This window comes from Carcharhinus amblyrhynchos, chromosome 5 (genome assembly GCF_965287045.1).
Source record: "Carcharhinus amblyrhynchos chromosome 5, sCarAmb.v2.hapA, whole genome shotgun sequence".
Lineage (NCBI taxonomy): Eukaryota > Metazoa > Chordata > Chondrichthyes > Carcharhiniformes > Carcharhinidae > Carcharhinus > Carcharhinus amblyrhynchos.
In genome coordinates, this window is record NC_137328.1 from 52,105,815 (window position 1) to 52,129,294 (window position 23,480).

The 23,480-nt window shown below is 39.0% G+C and overlaps 1 protein-coding gene across 3 annotated transcripts in view; it reads right to left on the bottom strand.

Annotated features, from left to right (window-relative positions):
- Window positions 1-2,992: 2,992 nt before the first annotated feature.
- Window positions 2,993-23,480, bottom strand: part of spina (spindlin a) — a 119,543-nt gene continuing 99,055 nt past the window's right edge. For 2 of the 3 annotated variants that reach the window (XM_080188767.1, XM_080188766.1), the window contains 4 exons: window positions 23,164-23,212; window positions 18,104-18,354; window positions 17,737-17,973; window positions 2,993-8,081 (listed from right to left, as the gene is read on the bottom strand). In XM_080188767.1, the coding sequence (XP_080044893.1) occupies window positions 7,879-8,081; window positions 17,737-17,973; window positions 18,104-18,354; window positions 23,164-23,212 (740 nt within the window). In that variant the 3' untranslated portion in view covers window positions 2,993-7,878. Of the gene's footprint in view, window positions 8,082-17,736; window positions 17,974-18,103; window positions 18,355-19,552; window positions 20,075-23,163; window positions 23,213-23,480 lie in introns of those variants that run through there. The other variant, XM_080188768.1, reaches the window with a different exon arrangement.

The following is a 23,480-nucleotide window of genomic DNA, read 5'->3' on the forward strand; positions in this document are numbered from 1 at the left end:
ATCACAGATGCATCTAGAAATGATCACAACATAGCCATGTGGAGACAAAGTCCCATCTTCACATTGAATTTGCACTTCCATTGTGTTGTGTCTCACCACCATTGTGCTATATAGGATTTAGCAGATCAAAACATATCATCCATAAGGCATCGTGAGGCATCAGCAACATAGAACTGTATTCAACCACAATCTCATTATTGTTCATTGTACCATTCCAATCAAACCAGGGAAACAACCCCATTCAGCAAAAACTACAGGAGAGCATGCCTACAGCAGCATCACTCCTAAAAATGAGTTACCAACCTGCTGAAACTAAGATGCAGGACTACAAACATGCAGTCAGCATGTTTTACAGCTAAGCAATCCCACAATTGATCAGATCAGGTCATGCAGTCTACTACAGTTGTAAATGACAGGCATTTAAGCAACTGCCCTATGCAACAGGCGCCGCAAACGTCCCCATTGTCCATAATGGGACAGCTAGGAAGATCAGTGCAAAAGGCAAGACTGATACATTTGCAACCATCCAGTAGTACCAAGTCAACAGGCATATCAGTCCTCAGGCAACTTGATTTACGCTGTGTGATATCAAGAAGCTAAATGCACTGGAAGGCCAAGGGTCCTGCCAACATCCCAGCTGCAGTAGTTGTGATCTAGAACGTCACATGTTTCTCCTCAAGCTGTTCCAGCACATCTGTTACACTGGCATCCAATCAAAAATGTGGAATATTGCCCCACTATGTCTTGTGCACAGAATAAATGCCACATCTCAAAGGATATGCCATGCAGAATGATAGCCCATGACAAAAGAGCAGCAGAGCCCAAAAGCTGTGATTCAAAAAGGAGATTCTGTGAAGAGACAAGAAAGGCTTCAACATCAATCACAAGTGGGAAACTCTAGCTGATGATTAATGCAAATGATGACACCAACTGAGAGCAGAAACTTGCCAGTATGACATATGGTTTCAGAAACTCCAAAGCAGTCACCAGCCATGCAAATAAAGTGCGGGCAGATCATTCCACATCACTGATAAGAAAGTTTCACTTGTATCAGACTTTGCCTTTCCAGAATCAGCTTGTTCAGCTATCAAAAGAAGTGGCACAGATGATTTCATTTGACCTCGCTCGAGTTCGGATGGTGTATTACCATTGCCTCTTGCAGATGGAAGATGTCATCCTAACCATGCCACAACCATCAAAAAGTTGGACAAATCTATCCCAGTCAATTACCATCCCATTAGTCTACCCTCCGTATTCAACAAAGTGATGGAAGGCATTATTGATGGTGCTAGCAAGCGACACTTACTCAGTAATAACCTCCTCACTAATGCTTATTGTAATCCTCATTACAACTTTGATCCACACATGGACAAAAGAACTAAATTTCAGAGTGACTAGTCTTGACATCAAGGTAGGAATTGGTAAACTGCGACAGTGAAGATTCAGCATCAAATGGAAGTCATTGGAAATTGACGAGGTGGGGAGCGGGGAGGGAAGATCTCCAGTGGTTGGAATCATATCTGGCACAAAGCAAGGTGAGTTATGGTTGTTAAACGTCAATCACCATAAGATATTGCTGCAAGAATTCCTGAGGATAGTGCCCAGCTTCAGCTGTTTCATATATGATGTTCCCTCAAACAAAAGATCAAAAGTGGGGTGTTCACTGATGATTGAAGAGTTCAGTAACATTTGCAACTACTTAAACACGGAAGCAGTCTGTGCCTGAGTGTAGCAAGGCCAGACAACATTCAGCTTTGGGTTGATGTGCAGCAAACAACATCAGGAAATGATCAACAACAGAAAAACTAAATATTTCTCCTTAACATTTAATGGCATTACCAGAACCCTAGCAACATCATGTAGTCTTTCTCTCTCCCAGCTGTTACTTGAAGCAAAGATGCTTGCCACAGAGTATAAATGTCGCTACTACCCCTAGTGCTCTTACTGTGAAAGTGTATCAAAAGGTTTTCTGTTTGGCCAGGTTATGAACACACCTTTGTGACTATCAAGACCAGGGGTCAGACTTGACCCCAGAGTTTCTAGCTCAGAGGTAGAAATGATGCTCACTGCATCAGAAGACCTCTGTACTAGGGCTTACCATTGACCAGAAAGTTAACTAGCTACGATAGTACATCAGAAGCTGGGATTTTTGTGCTGAGTAACACACTTACAACTCCCCAAAGCCGGTCCACCATCCACAAGATGCAACTCAGGAACGTGATGGGGCAGTCCTCACTTGCATGGATGGATGCAGCTCCAACAAAACTCAAGAAGCACAACACCACTCAGGCCTAAGTAGTCCACTTGATCAGCAACTGATCCACTGACGTAAACATCCATTCCCACTACCACTAACGCACAGTGGCAACAGTGTGTAGCATCTACAAGATGCACAGCAAGCAACTCGCTAAGGCTCCTTTGACAGGACCTTCCCAAACCCATGACCTTTACAAACTAGGACAAGGGCAGGAGATCCACAAGAACCCTACCACCTCTAACTCACACACCATCCTGGCTTGGAATATGTTGTCATTCTCTCACTGTTGCTTGGTCAAAATCCTGGAATTTCCTTCCCAACAGCACTGCAGCTGCACCTACACCACATGGAGTGTAGCAATTCAAAGCAATGTCTCACCACTCAAAGATAATTAGGGATGAACAATAAATGCTGCCTTAATTGCTCTCATATGTTATCAAGAAATAAAGAGTCAGGTAAACCTGGATTGCTCACAGGAACAGTTGGTATCCACACAAATAAAATTGTTCCTTTACACTGTGGAGTAATAAAGTATCTAGTGGGTCAAAATGAGACAAGTCCCAGCAAAGTATTGGATTAAGTGTAGTCGTACTGGGTATGTCACCACTTGTACTTACTATTAATCATAGAAATGTGAACACTGTCCTTGTTCAATGTCAACTGTCTTCCACTTAAATCAGAATTTGAAAAATAATGGTTAAAGATTGTTTCATACACAATTGAATTGCACAGAAATTTATTTTATTTTTTATAGTTATACAACATAATTATAAAAAACCTTACAGAAGTAAACAGATTTTTAATATGCGAAATGTTCATAGATCTAATGGCATACAGCAACATGATCTACAATGTCTATACATTTGAAAATTTGCCTAACTCCAGAAGCAAACATTAACATTGCAATTTAACTATACATATACCATAAACTGTTAAGCTGAGTTTTATTTAAAAAGCACTGTAACTAATGAAGGACCATACATTTTGTAATTGTATTCTAATGGTGGTATTTCCCCTTTATCAAGAATATTTCAAAAACTTTGTAGCATGGAAATAGTGGGCTTTGTTTTCCAAAAACAAATCAAATCATGAGGTCCATTATCAAGCTCCTTGCTACATACAATTCTATTATGCCACCATCTGAACTAAATTAACTGCGCTATATTAATTTGCCAGATCTACAAGAGATAAAGCAATGGCTCAAGGCACAAGTGTCAATAAATGCTTATTTTGTGCGTTTAATTTTAGTAACAAAAGGCCCCTTTCTGCTTATAAGCTCCAATGAGATTTCAAATCTGTACCTTCACCAAACATGGCACAGACATTTTAAAATGCTCAGGATACAGATTCCAAGAGAGGGGTTACATGTTTAAAAAGGTAAACCTAGCTTTTTCACATTTGTTAATTGATTATGAAGAACCCTTGCCAGATTTTCTATCTCCTCACCACCCTGCCCACTCAAAAAAAGGAAAAAGTATGGTCCCTTTTAAGACATAAGCCACCACAATTGGCACTGTTCTAAAATCAGTGCATTTCATCCTAGCTAACAATCAGACAATACAATAAGCAAACAGGCAACCCAAAATAAGGTGTTACATGCAAAGCTGATTATGTGAAATGGGTCTAACATTGGAACATGCAGAAAAACACAACGTTTGCATTTAAAAGATCGCACTATAGAAGCCATATTTCACACACAGTAGTCATACAACCCAAGTTAAATGATCGACTATTTCAATACGTATCCAATATTGTGTCATTTACAACCACAAGCCCCAAGATAATTTTATAAAGCAGTGTTGGCTCCCAGGGATAAAAATAATTTATTCTACCGTTAACCAAGGTCATGACAGCAATGCAGTCACATCTGCAAAAAATTCAATTGGAAGTTCAAACCATCAAGCACTGTCTTGGTGTTCCCTGCCCAATTTATGTTTCTGTGGAAAGACCTCAAATAAACAGTCACATTTGGCTCAATTATCAATAAGCATTAGTTTCAAAATCTTCTTGCAAACCTACTCTAGACAAACATTTACAAGTTGACAAGTCTTGCAGAAATTCTGCCAATACTGACTTTGTAGGTTTGATGAATTTGTTTAAACACTATTAATAACACATAAGATTTAGAGCCAGGTTAGAAGTGCTTCATAATACAATATCAAGGGGCTATTTTCTAGCAGAAATAATTTAAAAAGAACACAGTAACCTGCCTTTGGTTGCCCACTTTGGAATACTGGAGGAACAACAGTTTCTGCATGTAGTCATTTTCAGATTAAACAACAGTGTATTTATGTTACTGTCCAGCACATTATACTTAGGTATAAGCCACAAGGCTAAAGAATTGCAACTTGAATAAATAAAACAGAAACATGAATAGGTGGTTAACAACATTTTTTTTTCAAAAGAATCCGTAGTATCTCAATTTTTGAAACAAGTGTCATCCAGGTTCAGAATTCCTTGCCAAAATTGCCTCACTTGAAAGTAGCCAATATTCTACCATAAACTCTCAAAATAGTTTTGTTGCACATAAAGATTAAGGTAATTCTAATAAAATGATAACTAAGTGTGCCTGATTTTGGGAATAAACATATTATCATTATAGAGGGGTCTGGAAAAGTACCATTATCTAAGAAAAGTAACAGTTGGTGTTTAAAACCTGGTGATGTAATAAGTGTAAAATGGTTTTTTAGACGTTTCTAACATTGGACTAGTGTTCCAGAATACAATTTTATAACTAAGCACAGGAGCACAAATAAATTACTTTTGAAATACAACTGCTGGGCCAGTGCATTAAAGGACTTTTGAAAAGAAATATTTAAAGCAGTAGCTTTACATCAGAACCTTCAAAAATTTTATGAATTAACTAAAATGGGCACTGTGGCTACAAGACTATGTGCAGTCAATTAAGATCAATGATTTAGATTAATAAAGGATGCACAAAAGGTTAATACTGCAAATAATATCTAATTCCATATCCCAGGAGGAGCGACAAAGATGGAATCCTCATGTGAAGGTCTCTCAAAACTGAGATTTAAAATTGCTTCATAATTGGTCCACCACTATGTACTGTGCTTACAATATACGCAAAATATTTTACACACAAAATGGTATCAAACTTTATTTGCAAAATTTAACTATAAAATTTCCAATGGTTTGGTGGATTTACGATGTAGATATGGTACCTATTTATACAGGCAAGAAAAGGCCCAGTTTAGGCATGGTTAGCTAAGGCAAATTATAATGTTAACACTACCAGATGGTGGGAGGTTTCCATCATGAAGGAGAATCAAAAAAAAAATCCAGATAAGGTACAGTGTACTGTGGCGCTACCTGAATATCAAGATGCTTCTTGCAGTTTAATACTGTAATACTTAGGCTCACACATGCTGAATCATCACTTAGGCAAGAGTGTTGGATTTCTACCTGTAGAATCATATCCCTGTGTAAATTACTGCTGTTAAGAGAGGCTGAAGAAACATCAGGCATTGGTGGGTGATCAAGGAATGGAATAAGTTATGGTCAATTAACAATTCTAAGGAAAGTAGTTCATATAAAATTATATATTGTAAATTAAAGTTCTCGCTTTCTTCATTTCATGGAATCAGAAACACTATTATATGACAATAGAGATACACACTTGTGTTCATAAGGCTTTGGGATATTTTTATATTCCATCTGTAATTGTAGGAAATGCCCATGTGACATTCAATAAGTTCCAAAAGCGCTAATAACAAAACATTAGTCTCGCCTGATGTGTTACTTACTTATTTTAGGTTCATTACTGCACTTGTATTTAAATCACTTCCAAATTCTAAGGTAGATGACATTCTTCAGGAGGTACAATGTGTTTTTTTTAAACTGTAAAATATCCTTGATCTAAAGATATAAGCAGCAGCATTTGGAAATACTGAGTATCGTGTCATCTTTTGAACTGATGCTTTACTCACTCACTCCCAATCATACCAGAATGCTTTTTTTAATGAACAACAATTTTATTGATTTTTTTAAGTGTAATGACAGAATTCAAGCCATTTAATCATTGGGCTAAGAGCATTATCTACAATTTGGATTTGTTACTTCAAATATTTATCAGATAATAAGCCTTTGGGATATTAAAGGATTTTTTTTAAGGGAGCCTTACGTTTGACAGTTTACATATTATTTTGCACAACATCTTAAAATTGAAATATAATTGGCTTAATCAATATTCAGCAGGCCCGAACAGAATTAGCTTCTGATACTTCTCAGGCATTACTTCAGCTACATTGTAGAGCTAAAGATAATTGTAATATTGTGTCCAATTAACTCTGTACCTTAGCACAAACAAAGTTCTCATAGTGGATGAAATGTATCACTACAAAAAAATGCCAGCCAAGATAAAACAAGGATAATTTGGCAGGTATAATTTAGAGTAGCAACAAGCTCATTTTAGACACCTTCTCATAATATTCCACAGAAGAGGGTCATATGATATTTGAATTTATGCCGCCATTAGTAATAGTGAAAACAATGTTGTTGGAAAAACCCAACTGGTTCACTAATGTCTTTTAGGAAAGGAAACCTGGCATCTTTGTCCAGTCAAGCCTATATATGACTCAGCAATGTGGTTAACTCAGCTGCCTGGAAAGTATCCAAGGAAGCTACTCATTTGTATCAAACAACTCACCTTTACCTGCTCACATGAACTGCTGCAGTGTAAGACGACAATACACCTCCTCAGGGAAACTAGGGGTGGATAATAAATGCTGATCTTGTCATCAACACATATACCCAAGAAAGACTTTGAAAAGAGTCACTTTTGTATTCTGAGCACCATGTTAACCATTACAATAGTATAGTGGTTATGTTTTCAAGAGACTTTCATGACTTATTCTTCTTCCTTGCTCCTCTCCCACATTGCCAAACTTCTTATCTTAAATTTCACCTTTCATATATGTACTTTCATGACATAAAAATAATGAAATTTACCTAAGCTCCTTAAAAAAAATTGAAGAAAAACTTTCAAGTGCATTTCCTTTAAGATGTACAGCTCATTACAGTTTTATTAAGACCATAATGTATTTATAGAATCTTAATAAATTTGCAGCTTTCTTCAAGGTCAAATAAGATATACTTGATTTCAAAAAGGACATCATTGTCAAAAAAGGGATATAACATGGAAACATGTTATAAGATTAAATAGCGTCTGATTCATTCTTCTTTTTCCTCTCTTTTGTTTACTTTTCAATTCAGAAAATATTTTTTGTCCAATTGTAATTTGTTTTATGCTGATACATTTTCTCACTTTATTTCCAGACCCTAATTTAGGTTTATTATCTTGAAGCCTTATTGTTTCCCATGAGTGACAAAGTACTCTGGAAACCTAGTTCCCTTATTCTAAAATACTGCTTTTAGACTGTTTCTTTTGCAAGTAACCCTCTTGCATTCAAACCATCATAAATGGTAACATTAGTAGAACCATTTGGCTGATTCAAACGTGTGTTGTATTTGTTGTCAATGGCAGAGATTGTGAGATCACAATAGTTTACTGGGCTTTTAGAAGCCTAGTATATCAAGGTCCACATATGGAAAACGTCCATGAGTTGGCCAATATGGCCTTCCCACTGCACAATGAAATGTGTCTAAGAGGTTTTTACCAAATCATAGACATAAATGTGGAAATCGTCATCAAACTTGATAAAATACACTGATGGTTTTGCTTCTACTTGGTGGATGACCATGCCTGTCCGCTTTGAGCCATCTTCTTTGGCGTATTCCACCTGTTTACCCACCAAGCTGTCCACGACTTCTCCTGGCTCTCTCTCAGCCGGTGGAGAATCATTATCTATGGAATCAGAAAATCAACAAAATATCAGCAAAACTATGATTCTACAAAACCACATGACCCCACCCTTGAGTATATGTAAATATAATTAGTGAAAAAATACTTAGCACTTCTACAAGATCAGTATTCAATTACATAGTTTGTCTGAAATACTTAAAATAACCTTATAGAGTCTAGCAGATAACTGATTTCAAAGATTATAGAATATCTTTTCATAGTGGATAAATGTTTGACTATTGAAGAGAGTCATTGTAGAACAAAAATAATATGGCAATTATAATTTATGAAGCAGCAGTCAGGCCATTTTTGGAAGATTTTCAGAATATTTTGTACAAGTTTTTATGACATTAGCACTTAAGCTGGTATGAGTAAGTGAAAATGAAGCTGTCAGATTGCTGTAAAATTCCACTTGACTTCACTAACGCACTTTAGGGAAGATGACCTACCATCCTTGCCCAGTCTAATCTCTGTGTCCTAACAACATAGTTAATTCAGCTAACTTGTGAAGGAAGCCATTCATTTGTATCAAACTGCTCACCTTTACTACACAGAGGACAATACACCTCCTCAGGGCGATCAGGAATTGCTAATAAATACTATCCATGCTCTTGACACCCATATCTATCCTGAGAATGAATTTTAAAGAATTATTCTTGTAAACTGAGCACTAGTGAATCAGCCTCCAGGTCCAATCCATGAAACATAACAAAAGAAAAGTCATATTGGACCCACAATGCTAACCGTTACTCTCTCTGCAGATACTACCAGACCTGCTGAGATTTTCCAGCACTTTTTATTTCAATTAATAGAAGTCAGATCTTCCAGTAACACACAACACATGCTAAGCTTCCATTGATAGATAATTCATTCTTAATTAAACATATTATAACATTTGACTACGTTGTCGTCAGCGTCAGTACTAACATTATAAAGCTACGGTGGAAATCCCGGCTATATTTATCACCATTCTGAAAATTCATTCAGAAATCAAACATAGATGCTAAAACAAATTATGTTTTCAAGAGAGTCAGATATCAAAGATACTTTGCTAGCAGGGAAATGTACTTACGATATCCAGTTGTTAAATGGATATCAGTCTATGGTCAAATATATAATTCCATTACAACATTAAATATAGCAAAGCAACATTAACTTTAATTAAAACAGACCTCAGATTTTTTTCGTCTCAATTTCAAAAAAGTCCAGACCAAAAGTGGATACTAACATATTATGAAACCCCAACTAAATGTTTGCCTCGGATCATAAGAAACATGAGCAGAATGAAGTAAGCATTAGGCCCAGTGAACCTGCTCCACCATTCAATATAATCATGGCTGATCTGCCTTTTACACCACTTTCTTACCCATCACCTCCCTTGACTCCTTGGTCAATCAAAAATCTGTCTAACTCAACCTTGAATACATTCATTGCTCCTGCCTCTAATGCTCTCTGAGGAAGCGAATTTCACAGACATCTCCTTAAATAGTCATCTCCTTCTTAAATAGGAGACCCCTTATCTTCATACTGTTCCACATAGTTCAAGATTCCCTTATAAGAGGAAACATCCTCTCAGCATCTATCCTGTCAAGCCCCCTCAGAATATTAAATGTTTCAATAAGATTACCACTGATTTTTCTGCAGACACTAAGGACAGGCCCAACCCACTCAACCTTTCCTCATGTGACAACCCATCACCAAGGAATCAGCCTTGTGAACTCATCTGAATTGTTTATAATGCAAGTATATCCCTACTCAAGTAAGGAGACCGAAACTGTACACCGTAGTCCAGCTGCTATCTTACCAGTGCCTTGTCCAGTTGTAGCAATACATCCTTAGTTTTATGCCCCATTCCCCCTTGCAATAAAGGCCAACATTCCATTTATCTTCCTAATTACTTGCTCTATCTGCATCCTAGCCTGTTGTAAATTCATGCAAAATGACATCCAGATTTGTATTACTGCACTGTGCTTCTCCATTTAAATAATACAGTGAACTGTGTGCTATCCATCATGCTCTATTAATGGAATTTCTGACAGTTCAGTTTTGTTTTAAAAGCTAGGTTGCAGTCAACTGGCGGATTTCCGCAACCCAAATGTTCTGGTTGATCTTCGGTTGTGGTAGTGACTGTTGGTTTCCGATTTCTTTTAGAAGCTAGCTGGAAACCCATGAAGCTGCCAAAGGTCAGAGGCAGCAGTTAATGCTATCAGTGAAGCTTCCTCTCAATTTTTAAAAGTCCAAAGGTCATGGTTTCCAGTGTCCAGTCGGCTTGGTCTTCTATTGTGATGGTTTTACTGTGATGCCCTGCTCTTTGGGGCCCTTCACTACTTACCTAGCTACTTCCCCATTTCCCTCAACCACGTGATGATAGAGCAGCACCTTCTTTTGTGTCTGGATTAATGTAAACCCCAGTTAACCAGGATTTTTGGTTAACCAACACAATCTATTCCCCTAGTGTGCTAGGTAATAAAGATTTTACTGTTTTCTGCCTGCCAAAGTAGACAACCTCATATTTTCCAACACTACAGTCATAGAGATTTACAGCACAGAAAAAGACCCTTTGGATCAGTGCATCTGTGTTAGTCAAAGATGAAGCACCCAACTATTCTAATCCCATTTTCCAGCCCTTGGGCCTTAGCCTTATATGCCGTGGCATCGCAAGTGCACATCTAAGTACTTAAATGTTATGATGTTTCTGTCTCCCCCATACTTTCCAGCAGAGTGTTCCAGGCTCTCATCACCTTTTGGGTGAAAATGTTTTTCCTCACATCCCAACTAAACCTCCTTCCCCTTACCTTACACCTATGCCCTCTAGTCATTGATTCCCCCACCAAGGGGAAAGTTCCTTCCTGTCTATGTCCCTCATAATATTGTACATCTCAATCATGTTCCCCCTCATTCTCCTCTGCTTCAAGGAAAACAACCTTAATCTATCCAATCTCTCATCATAATTAAACACTCCAGCCCAGCCAAAGTCCTGATAAATCTCCTTTCCAGTCCTATCACATCCCTCCTATATTGTGGATTCAGTCTGTACATTATATTATAGCAGTGGCCTAATCAACATTTTATATAGTTCAAGCATAACCTCCTTGCTCTCAAACTCTATGCCTAGGGTAATAAAGGCAAGTATACCATATGTCTTCTTAACCACTTTATCCATCTGTCCTGCTACCTTAGGGGATCGGTGTGCATGCACACCAAGCTCCTTCTGATCTTTGGTGTTTTCCAGGGTCCTGCCATTATCATGTATTCCTTGTCGTGTTTGTCCTGCCTAAGTGCATCACCTCTCACTTATCTGGACTGAATGCCATTTGCCACTGATCAGCTCATCTGACCAGCCCACCTATGCTCCTCACTATTTACCACCCTACCAATATTCACATCATCCGTGAACTTACTGATCAACCCTCCTACATTCAAATCTAAATCATTTATACACTGTCATTTCCTGCCCATTTATTTAACCAATCTATTTCTCCGCACAATCTTGGTATCCTCTTCATAACTTGCTTTCCTACCTTTCTTTGGATCATCTCCAAATCTAGCTACAGTTGGTCTCTTCATCCAAGTCATTAATATAGCTCTAGAAGGAGATTTTGACCTTTTGATCTATCGATGTCCTAGTGATTTCACCAATATCCCCCCTTTGCTTAAAGGATGGTGTTACTCTAGTTAAGGATAACACTACCATCTGTCAACATTGGAAAGAATATTTTCAACAACATCTCAACCATGAATCACAGTGGCTGCTAATACCTTACAGAGTATCCCACTGTACTCTTTGGTAGAATTCATCTATGACCCAGCTTCATTAGGACAGCTGCAACCATAATCAATTGTGTGAGAAACAATGAAGCCTGCAGCCCAATGGCATTCCTGCTCAGATCTTAAAAGCTTATGCTCACATTCAAGGCTCCAAGCATTCATCCTAGGGATTTGGGAAGAAAAAGACGCCCCTCCAACTTCTGGGACACAACATTTGTAACAACATTCAAGAGAGGAGATAAATTATGTTTTGAAAACTATTGAAGCATTTCTGTCTTGTCCGTAGCAGGGAAAATTCTATGAATTGCATATTTTTAAGACTGAGGAAATCCTCCCAGACACAATGTAGCTTTAGACCTTTCAAAGAAACCTCCGGCATGTCTTTGTTGCCAGACAAATCCAAGAAAACTGTCAAGAACACTATCAGGAACTCTTCATTCATCAACCTAACTAAAATATTTGACTCAATAAATTGCAAGGCTCTGTGGATTGAGATCCAAAAATTGGGATGTCCAAGAATTTTCATCCCCATCCTGCAGTTGCTTTGAGATGATATGGCTAATTGTCTCGAGTGGGAATACAACATACAAACCTTCAGAATCTGGACAAGTGTCAAACAAAGCTGTGTGTGATGACCCCCATAAGAACATAAGAAATAGGAGCAGGAGTAGGCCATCTATCCTTTCGAGCCTGCCCCGCCATTCAATAAGATCATGGCTGATCTGAAGTGGATCAGTTCCACTTTCCCGCTTTCTCCCCATAACCCTTAATTCCCCTGTCTATCAGAAACCTACCTACCCGTGACTTAAATATATTCAGCGAGGTAGCCTCTACCACTTCAACGGGCAGAGAATTCCAGAGATTCACCACCCTTTGAGTGAAGAAGTTCCTCCTCAACTCCGATCTAAACTGCCCCCCCCTTATCTTGAGGCTGTGCCCTCTAGTCCTGCTATCCTTTCTAAGCGGGAAGAATCTCTCTTCCTCTACCCTATCCATCCCCTTCATTATCTTCTACATCTCTATAAGATTCCCCCTCAGCCTTCTAAACTCCAACGAGTACAGACCCAGTCTATTCAGGCTCTCTTCATAGGCCAGCCCCCTCTTCTCTGGTATCAGCCTAGTGAACCTTCTCTGCACTCCCTCCAAGGCCAATATATCCTTCCGCAAGTGCGGCAACCAAAACTGCACACAGTACTCCAGCTGTGGCCTCTCCAATACCCTGTACAGTTGCAGCAAGACCCCCCTGCTTTTATATTCTATCCCCCTCGCTATAAAGGCCAACATTCCATTTGCCTTCTTGATCACCTGCTGCACCTGCAGACTGGGTTTTTGCAATTCGTGCACAAGGACCCCCAGGTCCCTCTGCACCGTAGCATGCTGCAGCTTTTTGCCTTTTAAATAATAATCCCTTCTACTATTATTTCTACCAAAGTGGATAACCTCGCACTTGCTAACATTATACTCCATCTGCCAGGTCCTCGCCCACTCGCTCAGCTTATCCAGATCTCTCTGCAGACTTTCCACACCCTTCACGCAATTTGCTTTTCCACTCATCTTCGTGACATCAGCAAATTTCATCACCCTACACTCAGCCCCCTCCTCCAGATCATCTATGTAAATGGTAAACAGTTGAGGCCCCAGCACCGATCCTGCGGCACTCCATTGGTCACCAACTGCCAACCAGAATAGCACCCATTGATTCCAACTCTCTGCCTCCTATTAGGCAGCCAATCCTCTATCCATGCTAACAACTTACCCCCAACTCCGTGCACCCTAACCTTCTGCAGCAACCTTTTGTGAGGCACCTTATCAATCACCTTTTGGAAATCTAAAAGCACCACATCCACTGGTTCCCCTCTGTCTACCGCCCTAGTCACATCCTCATAGAAATCCAATAAATTTGTTAAACACAACTTCCCCTTAACGAATCTGTGCTGCGTCTGCTTAATCAAACCATTCTTTTCTAGGTGCCTCACTATTTCTTCTTTGATGATGGATTCTAGCATTTTTCCAACTACAGACGTTAAACTAACCGGCCTATAATTCTCTGCCTCTTGTCTGCTATCTGTTTTAAACGGCGGCGTAACATTAGCCGTTTTTCAATCTTCCGGCACTTCCCCGGAGTCCAGCGAATTTCGATAAATAATTACTAAGGCATCCGCTATCACCTCTGCCATTTCTTTCAGAACCCTGGGATGCATTCCATCCGGTCCCGGGGACTCGTCTACCTTCAGTTCCGTCAGTCTACCAAGCATTACTTCTCTAGTGACAGTTATCGCATTAAGGACCTCATCTCCTACCATCCTTCTATCTTTAATATCCGGCAAACTATTCGTGTCCTCCTCCGTGAAGACCGAGGCAAAAAACTTATTTAAAGCCTCAGCCATTTCCTCATCGCCCACTGCTAAATCCCCCCTCTCATCTTCCAAGGGTCCAACATTCACTCCAGCCAGTCTCCTCTTTATATATTTGTAAAAACTTTTACTGTCTTTTTTTATATTTAGAGCTTGTTTAGCTTCATACTCTATCTTTCCTTTCTTTATCACCTTCTTAGTCATTCTTTGTTGATTTTTAAATATTTCCCAATCTTCTAATTGCCCACTATTTTTAGCCGCTCTGAACGCATCAGCTTTTAATTTAACACTCTCCTTTATCTCCTTTGATAACCATGCTGGTTATCCCTTCTCCTACAGTCCTTCTTTACCATCGGGATATATTTCTGCTGAGTACCGAAAAACATCTCCTTAAAAATCCTCCACTGTTCCTCAGCCGTCCTACTAAACAATCTGTGCCCCCAATCTAAATTCGCCAATTCCGCTCTCATCTTATCATACACCCCTCTGTTCAAACAGAAGACACAGGTTCGGGACCCTACTTTCTCATCTTCCATCTGCATCAGAAATTCAATCATACTATGATCACTCATCCCAAGAGGATCCCTCACAAGAAGATCACTAATTCTACCCGCCTCGTTACACAACGCCAGATCTAAGATAGCTTGCTCCCTCGCAGGTTCCGTTACATACTGTTCAAGGAAACTATCCCAACAGCATTCTAAGAACTCTTCCTCAAGCCCACCGTATCCAATTTGGGTCATCCAATCAATACACAGATTAAAATCCCCCATAATTATCACCGTCCCATTTCTGCACGCATCAATTATTTGCTTGTTTATAGCCCGCCCCACCTCAAGGTTATTTGGGGGCCTATAGACCCTTACTATTCCTCATTTCCACTCACAACGTTTTGCTCTTTGGAGCCAACATCTTCTCTTACTACCACCCTGATATTATCCTTAATTAACAGAGCTACCCCACCCCCTTTTTTCTCCCGTCTATCCTTCCTAAACACCTGATACCCCTGGACATTCAGCTCCCAGTCCCTGGCACCCTGCAACCACGTTTCCGTAATGGCCACTAGATCATATCCATTTGTGCTGATTTGCGCCATCAGCTCATTCACTTTGTTCCAAATGCTTCGTGCATTCAGGTAAAAAGTGTCTTTATACCAGCCTTTATCTGGACCTTATTTGTAGAAACGCTACTAACCTCTCTCGTGCTCCCCCATAGTATTTACAGTTTATCTGACAGTGGCTATTCACCTCATCAATGATCAACTAGTCTCTGGTGCGAGTATTAAATACCACCTAGTTGGAAAATACTTTAACTTCAGTTGGCTCCGTGCTAAAATTAAGCTGACCAGCATAGGCATAGATGATACATGAGGATGATTGCAGCATCGTTACGCTCTCTGCACCAGATTTGCAAGCCAATCTTGATTTATTATATTATATTAATATAATTTATATTTAATTTATTATAAATTAATTAAATAATGTAATAATATTTTAAAATTATTTAAATTTTATTAAATACAGCCTGTCCTTGTACGTTGCCAAAACAAAACTAATACCGGATCAACCGCACTAGCTCAGTCTTCTACAAACTACAGCAGCAAGTGTTTGAAACAAAGACCTCTACAATTTAGCAAAAGTCTCAAGTGTACACAGCAGCGTCATCACCTCTCCCCGTACTGCAATGATGATGATTCTTGGGACATCCAAATCTTTGGAACACAATCTACAGAGCTAAACGCTTTGATCAGGTTGATGAATGCAGAGAAGAGTTCCCGGTAGCGTTCTCACATTTTTCTTGGATCTGGACTACATGCAAGTGGCACATAAGAGCATCGATGACAATCCATTAGCAATACAACTGCCTTATCCTCCAGTTTCACTGGGATGATCAAACAATTGCTGGTGGCACAGCCGTTATCTCAGTACCAAGGACCCACGTTTGATTCCCAGTTTGGATCACTATCTGTGCAGAGTCTGCACATTCTCCTGTGTCTGCATGGTTTCCTCTGGGTGCTCCAGTTTTCTTCCCAGTCCAAAGATGTGCTGGTTAGATGCATTTACTATGCTGAATTCTCCCTCAGTGTACCCAAACAGGCAATGGAGTGTGGCCACTAGGGGATTTTCACAGTAACTTAATTGCAGCATTAATGTAAGCTTAGTTGAGACACTAATAAGTACACATTTTTACTATGCTAGCATCCTTCTTGAAGCCCTCAACAACCTTCAGGCAAAACTGCTACAAAATTAGCAATGGTGGACTGGACACTGCAGATTGCTGAAAAGTATCTACCCCTCTAGATCCTGTGTTTACAAATCTCAAATGGTTCACGTTCCAAAGAGGATAAAGAAAACGCTTCAAGGACACTCTGAAGTTCTCCTAGATATCAGTGACTGGGAGGAACCTGCAAACAGTTGGTAAAATGGTAACAACTTGTCCATCAAGCTGCATCATGCTTCAAGTCCGAACGCCTTAATAATGAGTTAGGGTGGCAAGAGAAAAACAAAGAACGCAAATCCTGCATTTCAAATCCATCACCATGTGTTCAAAGATCTGCAATTCAAGAATCAACCTGTTCAGTCACAGGAAGACCCATGGCAGAAACTCTCAACCCTGAGTAGATACCGTCCTTGAATGGAAGCACTGCTGATGATACAATGGAAATAGTTGAGGCCTCAGTACTGACACATGTGGCACTCCACTATTTACAGTTTACCAACCTGGAAATGATCATCCCACTCTCCATATACTGTTAGCCAGCCAATCCTCTATCCATGCTAATAATTCTCTCATTCTGTGCAGGCCATCAGGTCCATGCCCTTCTCAACCTTCAATCCCATTAGTTTTCTCATACTTTTTCACTAGTGATCATGATTGTTTTATTCCTCTCCCTTTTGCTCTGTGCTTTTCCAATATTCTTGAGACGTTTTTGTATCTTCTTTTGGGAAGATTTGTACAAAAAAGAACTTGTTCAATGTCTCTGCCATTTCCTTGATCCCCATTATGAATTCTCCAGTCTCACCTTACTCTTTCCATATACTCATAGAAATTTTAACAGTATGCTTTTTTAAAAAACTTTTTGCTAGTTTTTCCTTGTTCTCTAATTTCTCCTTTTAACCATCCTTTGCTGGTTTCTAAAATTTTCCCAATCTTCTGGCCTATCATTAATCTTTGAGAGGTTTTACATTTTTTCTTTCAATTTAACATTATACTTCCTTAGTAAGCCATGGCTGATGCATACTTCTTACCTGTCCTGCACTTCCACATCATTTCATCACTAAGGTTAAACAAAAAATGTTGGAGTATGTAGTTTTAAAGTCATCTTGTTAAAAGCTAGCTGTAGTACATGAACAATGGCCCTGGTCCACACATTCAAATTTGCACAGAACTAATATTAAGATCCAGAGTCTCTGTACAAAGGCAACCTGACTTTTTGAACATTGAACTGAATTAACTGTCATAATTGCTATATATCAACATGTGTGTTGGAAAACACTATTAGTTTTATAAATAATAAAAGATCTCCTTGCACTTACTTGAGTCAGGCATAATACGTAAATCTCCTTCTCTGTAGTCTTCCAGAAGCTGGTACATGTACAAGACAGGATCCTTTTCATAGGTGATATAAAACCATGTGTTCATGATCGGAGCACGTGCAAGCACCATTCCCCGCCACTCATCTTTAGCCCCATCATCATCTTTTTCAAACATATGCTCAACTGCTTTGCCTATCATCATTTCTGCCAGATCCACATCACTGATTCGAGAAACGGCTAAATGCAAGAAGTGAACATAGAGTACTTAGCAATTTGTTAAATTTTAGTGATATTTAACATAAAAATCCCTTTAACTAAAAATGCAATTTTTCAATTATTTGTGATCTTCAAATGTATCTTCACTCACAAACTCTATCTGGTAGGACCCGAAATCCTAAGACCCTTTCGTCTTTGTGAAGTTCAAGTCCATATACACAGTCAAATCCATCATATTTGATAAGGTAAAGTGCAGGATTTACTGGTACTTGATCCAGAACTGTGCCTTTCCACTGTGTTATTCCACCTTGTTCTTTCCATCCATGCTCAATTCTGCAACCCACAATGTTCCGTCGTGAATGAGATACTGTCTTGCTCGGCCCCACATTATTACGGTGTTTCCTGCACAAAACACACACCTTGAAATGTTAAGCAAGAGCGCAAATCAAAACATGCTTTCTACACAAAGCCACAGAATGCGAGTTCAGGATAGTTGATTAACTTGAAGTGGAAATAGAAGGAAAAACTGGCATACAGACACAACACTGACAAATTAGCTAGTTCTTCCAAAGCAGCTAATTGCTAGAAAAGAATTTGTAACCTGGCAATCAGAACGTTATGTAAGTACATAATACTTGCAAAAGATAAATTAGACAAAGCACCAATCAGCTCTCCTTCTGTGACTGAAATGATAATGTTAATAGATGGAGGAATATTTTTATGCCTGGGAATAGACCCAGCTGCCTGGGAACTGCTTTTGGAGTTCTGCTGAATGCAATGCTCCTCAGTGCTGCAATTCACCCACTAGCCATGAAAGAAACTAACTGCATCCAATATAACGATGAATGTATTTTCTTAGCAGATTACAAATCTTGAAAGCAGATTCAACCACTGGACTAATGTCACAGCTGAGCCTGCTTCAATCTTCAACACATTTATTTGGAAGACACAATCCGGGGGCCAACTCTGCAAGGGAAATGCTATACCAGGGAATTTTGCAGGACAATTGTAGCACCCTTGTCATTTAACAGCAGCAAACTCAGGTCAGGCAGCTTCTGTGAAGTGGAGTAAATGTTTCAGGTGTTAAGACTCTTAAAATCTCAAGTGTTATCTCCACTACCCAGGATTTCTGTTTTATTCCTATCTACGAATGGTTATTTTGATTGGGGTAGTACCCATCATGGTCAGAAGCAGGGATTGAATTATTGTCTTTTCTGTACTGCACAAATCTGTGCTGTTATGTGGCACAGTGGTTAGTATTGCTACATCACAATGCCAGAGACTCAGGTTCAATTCCTGGTTTGGGTCACTGTCTGGAATTTACACGTTCTCCCCATTGTCTCCGTGGGTTTCTTCTAGGTGATCCAGTTTCGTCCCACAGTCCGAAAGACGTGCTGGTTAGGTGCATTGGCCATGCTAAATTCTTGCTCAGTGTACCCGAACAAGCGCCTGCGTGTGGCGACTAGGAAATTTTCATAGTAACTTCATTGCAGTGTTGATGTTACCCAACTTGTGACAATAAAAACAAACTTTTTAAAATGAGGTGCATTTGCCCACCCAGTCATGTGGAAAACCATCGGAGTTTTGTTATTATACTTACTTCTTGTAATGTGATATCAAATAATGCATCATACATGTAACACTGAAATATGACTTTATTTCAATCTTCATTGCTATGCAGTTGATTCCAATTGTGTTGGCTTTTAACTGCCCTCTGAAATTATCGAAGCAAGTCACTCATCACTACACGAAAACCAAAATAAAACCAGATAGACTACCCAGCATTTACCTAGTTACTGAAAATGATAATGGCAGACCCTGCTAGTCAATCCTGCAAAGTTCTCCTCCCTAGCATCTGGGGGCTTGTGCCAAAATTGGGGACAGCTGTCCCAGGCTAGTCAAGCAAGAGGTTGACATAGTCATACTCACCAAATCATGTCTTATAGCCAATGTCTAGACTCCTCCATCACTGTTTCTGGACACCCACTAAAGATGACTGCACAGAGGAATATACTCAGGAAGGAGCTGTCCCAGGAATCCTCAACACTGATTCCAGAATGGGAAACAAATGCTGGCCTTGCCAGTGGCACCCACATCCCATGGAAGATTTTTTTGAGCTATAGGGCCAGCACAGCCACTTATATTGATAGACAAATGGAATTTCTCTTCAGAAAGTTCATTAAATTAACATGCTGATATGAGATATGATGGAAATAGCTTTCCCATTCCTTTGTATGGAGTTAATTAAAATGTGACTTAATTACTGTCTTGCAATTGTGATAAATTGTTTATTCACAGTGTGAATTTCTTATTCAAAAATGACTTGATCAGGGATACAGTACTGCTGTCTCCACTAGTTTCAGAAAATGTGGAGGCTGTTGAAACTGAAGTTATACAAAAAGACAAATGACTTAAAAGAATCAACAACTTTCTGTAAATCTGCTGTTAAACTTGATGCTTTAACTAGTGTTCAAAGAGTCAAATTCAGCTGGATGATTTAAAAAAGGACATTGGAATATGAGGCTGGAAAGAAAAAGTTAATGGCAGTTGAAGACGAGTTAAAGATGTCCGAATTAAAAATGCCGGGAAAGCAAGGTGTAGCAAAGCAACAGTACTCAAAGCTAATGAGAAAACAAAAAGAAAGAATGCTTTTAATGAAAGGTCAAAAGTTGAATCCAGTGCTAGCATGATATAAGCTGCAAAGGAAGAATGTATGTTCTTGAATGTAAACTAAAGCTTCAAAATGAAGAGGCAATCACTCTTGCTAGAATAGAATTAGAAAAAGCTCCAAAAAGAAGTTAAGAATATTTGTGAATTGAATAAAAAGGAATATCAAGCTTTCTCAGCTGAACATTGAAACAACCATAACAAAGTTCTGAAAGAGGCTGAAGATGATTTTACATGACAGAAAAATTAACCACTTGTTAAAAAAAAGTGTTAAACCTACATCTCCTGGAAAATAAAACTGAAGGTTAGAGTTGGGCGCCATTGCTTTCGGTGGCAGAGTGGTTAGAACTGCTGCCTCACAATGCCAGGCACCCAGGTTAGATTCTCAGCTCGAGTCACTGTGTGGGGTTTGTACGTTCTTCCAGTGTCTGTTTGGGTTTCTGCTGAGTGCTCCAGTTTCCTCCCACAGTCCAAAGATGTGCTGGTTAGGTGGACTGGCCATGCTAAATTGTTTCTTAGTTTCAGGGGGACTAGCTAAGGTAAATGTATGGGATTATGGGGATAGGGCCAAGCAGACTCGATGGACCAAATGGCCTCCTTCTGCATCATAGGGACTCTATGATCATGAATAGAGCTCAAGTTAAAAGTGATGCTGAATTTAAACAATTCAATTGTTACGGGGAACAATTTGGATGTTTGATTGGTTAAAACTTTTTTTTCCAAAGACTTGGACATTGAAAAACATGCCGATATAATAAGAAATGGAAATCAGGGGTTTAAAAACTGAACAGAGTGGTTCAGTGTCCATTTTAAACAGTGGAAATCTGAATGATAATTCAGTGACTGGCTTTACAGGTGATCAAAGAAAATGTTGAATCCAGAAGGCAAGAAGCAATACAATGGAGTATTTGTCTTTTAATTCCAATCTACACCTGCAAATACCCAAAAGTCAAGTGGAATGTCAGCAACATTGTTACAGACAAAGTTAATCAGACCAGGAAAATAGTAAAACCTTTGGATCGATCACAAATGCAAATCCAAGGTCTAGACCGCACAGTCTGATGCAATGATTAAAAAAACATGCAAAATCAAGGTACAATTGTTTAACCAAAGTCATGGAAACCTAATAAAGACTACGCAAAATGGAAAAGGAGTGTTTTGCAATTTTCATACCTTTTCACAGTACCTCACTGAAAAAGGACAGCTGCTGTTTGAGCAGAGAAAAAGAAACTACTGCTGTGGGTAAGCAGGATAAACTGTATGCGTTAACGAAACAGGATGCCAAGGAGAGTTTGGTTTATGCTCAAAAGGGAAAAGAACCGAACAGATGGGACTTGTCACCAAGATGTGCTTTGTTGGTGGTAATTCTATGTGGGAAAACTTCGGGCTGTGTAGAACAACTATCAAGTGATGCTAGGTTTCAACTTGGCATGATGGGGAGAGGTGAACCTTTGCTGACAAGCTGGGAGCATCTGTGGAACCATTCCTGCAATGCTACATATTGGTCAGTAATGTGGCATTGCGCAGTAATGTGGCATTGTGTAAAAGTGTTTCCTATGACATATTGCAGTGATGTTAGTGAATGTAAAAACTTACTTTTTCTTTCGATTGGTATATAGGTTGCCTGTTAATTAATGTTTTATCGATGTTGATTTTAGTTTGTTTATTTCAGTAAGTCATAAAAATTAAATCTTTTCTACTGGTTCATTTCTGTTGATTTTTGAGAAATTCAAAATTCATCTCTTATGAAGTTGATGGTCTCCAGGAGATCATAACAACAGTGACAGCATGCAGGCATGCTTAACTTCAGTGTAAAGAAAGATAGTGCCTTACATGACCTCAGTGCATCCCAAAGTAGATGACAGCTCATGAAGTGCAGTCACCATTGTAATGTATAAAATATGCATAATTTGTTTTTAAGTGTTAGTTGAGAGGTAAATGTTAATCAAAACACTTACACCACTTCCCTCCTTTTATTTGATTAATGTCATGAGTTTGCAGGGAGATGGATCCATATTTCACTTGAAAGACAGTACCCTTGGTACTGCATTGAAGTACCAAGCTAGATTAAGTTCTCAAACCTGAACTGAGCATAGGGAAGAGATTCTGCAATTTCAAACATTCTTTACAATAGAACTGGTAATTGCCCAGATCTACAGCTGCCAACTTTGATTGGATGTGTTCCAGGAAGTTTCAACGCATGACCTCCCCCTCCAACTGTCCCTCACTTCCTAAGCCCCATTCATCACCTATATATACAGTCACACAGCACCATACCTTTATATAGCCATAAGAAAATAAACAGAGTCCTCATACCTGACTGGATCATTCTTGACCATCAGTCAAACTCCCCTTCCTTTGCCTACTCAAAGATTTTTATGGGTAATAAGAAAAAAAATTATCTTTATTGCCATATATTTTTTCTCCTAACAGAGTCCTGGAGATCAATCTTCAATTTCTGGAGACTTCAGGACAATCCTTGAGAGTTGGCAACTCTACTGAGCTTATTAAATTTTACAATTGCAATTGCTTTGACAGACACACCTGTGATTAGTTTTCTTCTTCATCATATTGCCAGAAACACCAGGAAGGCCTAAAAGAAATGAAGAGCGATTAAATCATGCAACAAACACATATTGTCGAAGGAAGTTTCAAAAATCAATTTATATAGTTAATCAGGAATCAGTTTGGAGCTAATGTAAATTTCCAGGGAAATTAGGGATGCACAGTAAACGCTAACCTTGCCAGCAACGCTCAAATCCCAAGAATTTTTTAAAAATCCTGTGGCTGCACTTTTGTTTATCATTTTCAGATTATTTAGAATCTCACTGCTCTTAGATATACTTTCTAACAATGGTCAT